At 34.7% G+C, this 1233-nt stretch overlaps 1 protein-coding gene across 2 annotated transcripts in view; it reads right to left on the bottom strand.

Annotated features, from left to right (window-relative positions):
* Nucleotides 1-500: 500 nt before the first annotated feature.
* The window catches only part of atg3 (autophagy related 3), a 19912-nt gene continuing 19179 nt past the window's right edge, over nucleotides 501-1233 (bottom strand). For both annotated transcript variants that reach the window (XM_014032303.1, XM_014032305.1), the window contains exon 12: nucleotides 501-733. In XM_014032303.1, the coding sequence (XP_013887757.1) occupies nucleotides 652-733 (82 nt within the window). In that variant the 3' untranslated portion in view covers nucleotides 501-651. The remainder of the gene's footprint in view (nucleotides 734-1233) is intronic.

Genomic DNA, 1233 nt, shown 5'->3' with positions numbered 1-1233 from the left:
ATGTAATGAGTAAAAGTAAAAAGTACGCTGACAAATAATTACTCAAGTAAAGTAATTTCTACTTAAGTACAGTAACAAAGTTTTAGTACTTAGTTACTTTACAACTCTGATTTTGGGGAAAAGCTTTGTGCAGCCTTGATATATGTATATAAACTGAAACAGCTGGACTAGTGCATCCTAAATTTAACATCCATTCATTCTTTTAATACAACAGTCATTTCTGCAGTTTTTGGGGAGGTCACCTCCTAATAAATGTCCTTACAGAAAATCTAACTGCTCRTTTTAAATTGTTACTTTCACTTTTAATACTTAACTACAACAAATATCACATACTTTAARACTTTTACTCAAGTAATATTCWTAAAGGAGAYTTTAACTTTTACCAAAGTAAGTTTTTGGTACCCAAGTATCACTTTGTGGTACTTTATACAGCTCTGCTGATGACATCATTATAAAGCATCATAGTRCACATCAATATATTCACATTGACCCAGGCTTGGTTCAGTTCATATTCTGGAAACTTTATTGATAAATGTACATCAGGAAAACAAGACAGCAAGTTGTTAATGAGCTTCAAGCTGCTTCAGCTRGACCCTCCATCACACCGTCATCAGCCGAGGCTCTCAGCCGAAGCTGTGCTAGCTGCTGGAGCTACATGGTGAAGTGTCTGGTGTAGTCGTACTCTATCGTGGGAATAACAGCCTGAACAAACTTCAGGAAGATCAGAAGGTACCTGAGAGTCTGGGTCAAGGACACAAGGTGGTGGAAGATGATGTCATCAGGTCAGGGGTGTGGCCTAACAATCAGARTAGCTTTTAGCTTACCTTTTGCTGATTTAAGTTAACAATTTTCAACTGTTAGCTTTTACCTAGCATTTTACTGTTCAGTTCCTAGCTGCTATTTAGCTACAGTGGCTTTTAACTAGAAATAAAGTACTTTTAGCTTGTAGTTAGCCTTCTGTAACTTTTAGTTTAGTTATCATTCTGATGCTTTTAGCTAAAAGTACTCAAATGATAGCTGAAATAAGAATGTAGCTAAACAGCAGCAAGAAATTGAACAGTAAAAAGGCTAGTTAAAAGCTAAAAGTAGCTAAAACAGTTAACGTGAGTAAAATGATAAAAGAAACTCAACTTACTCTTAAAAGAAACAAGGTTAACAAAAAGGAGCAAAACACCAGTTAAAGGGATCAATGATTAGTTTTAACATTAGACTTTATTTAATAAACACATATTT

Source organism: Austrofundulus limnaeus, unplaced genomic scaffold, assembly GCF_001266775.1.
Source record: "Austrofundulus limnaeus strain Quisiro unplaced genomic scaffold, Austrofundulus_limnaeus-1.0 Scaffold1415, whole genome shotgun sequence".
Classification (NCBI taxonomy): Eukaryota; Metazoa; Chordata; class Actinopteri; order Cyprinodontiformes; family Rivulidae; genus Austrofundulus; species Austrofundulus limnaeus.
This window is presented reverse-complemented; position numbering and strand designations above follow the sequence as displayed.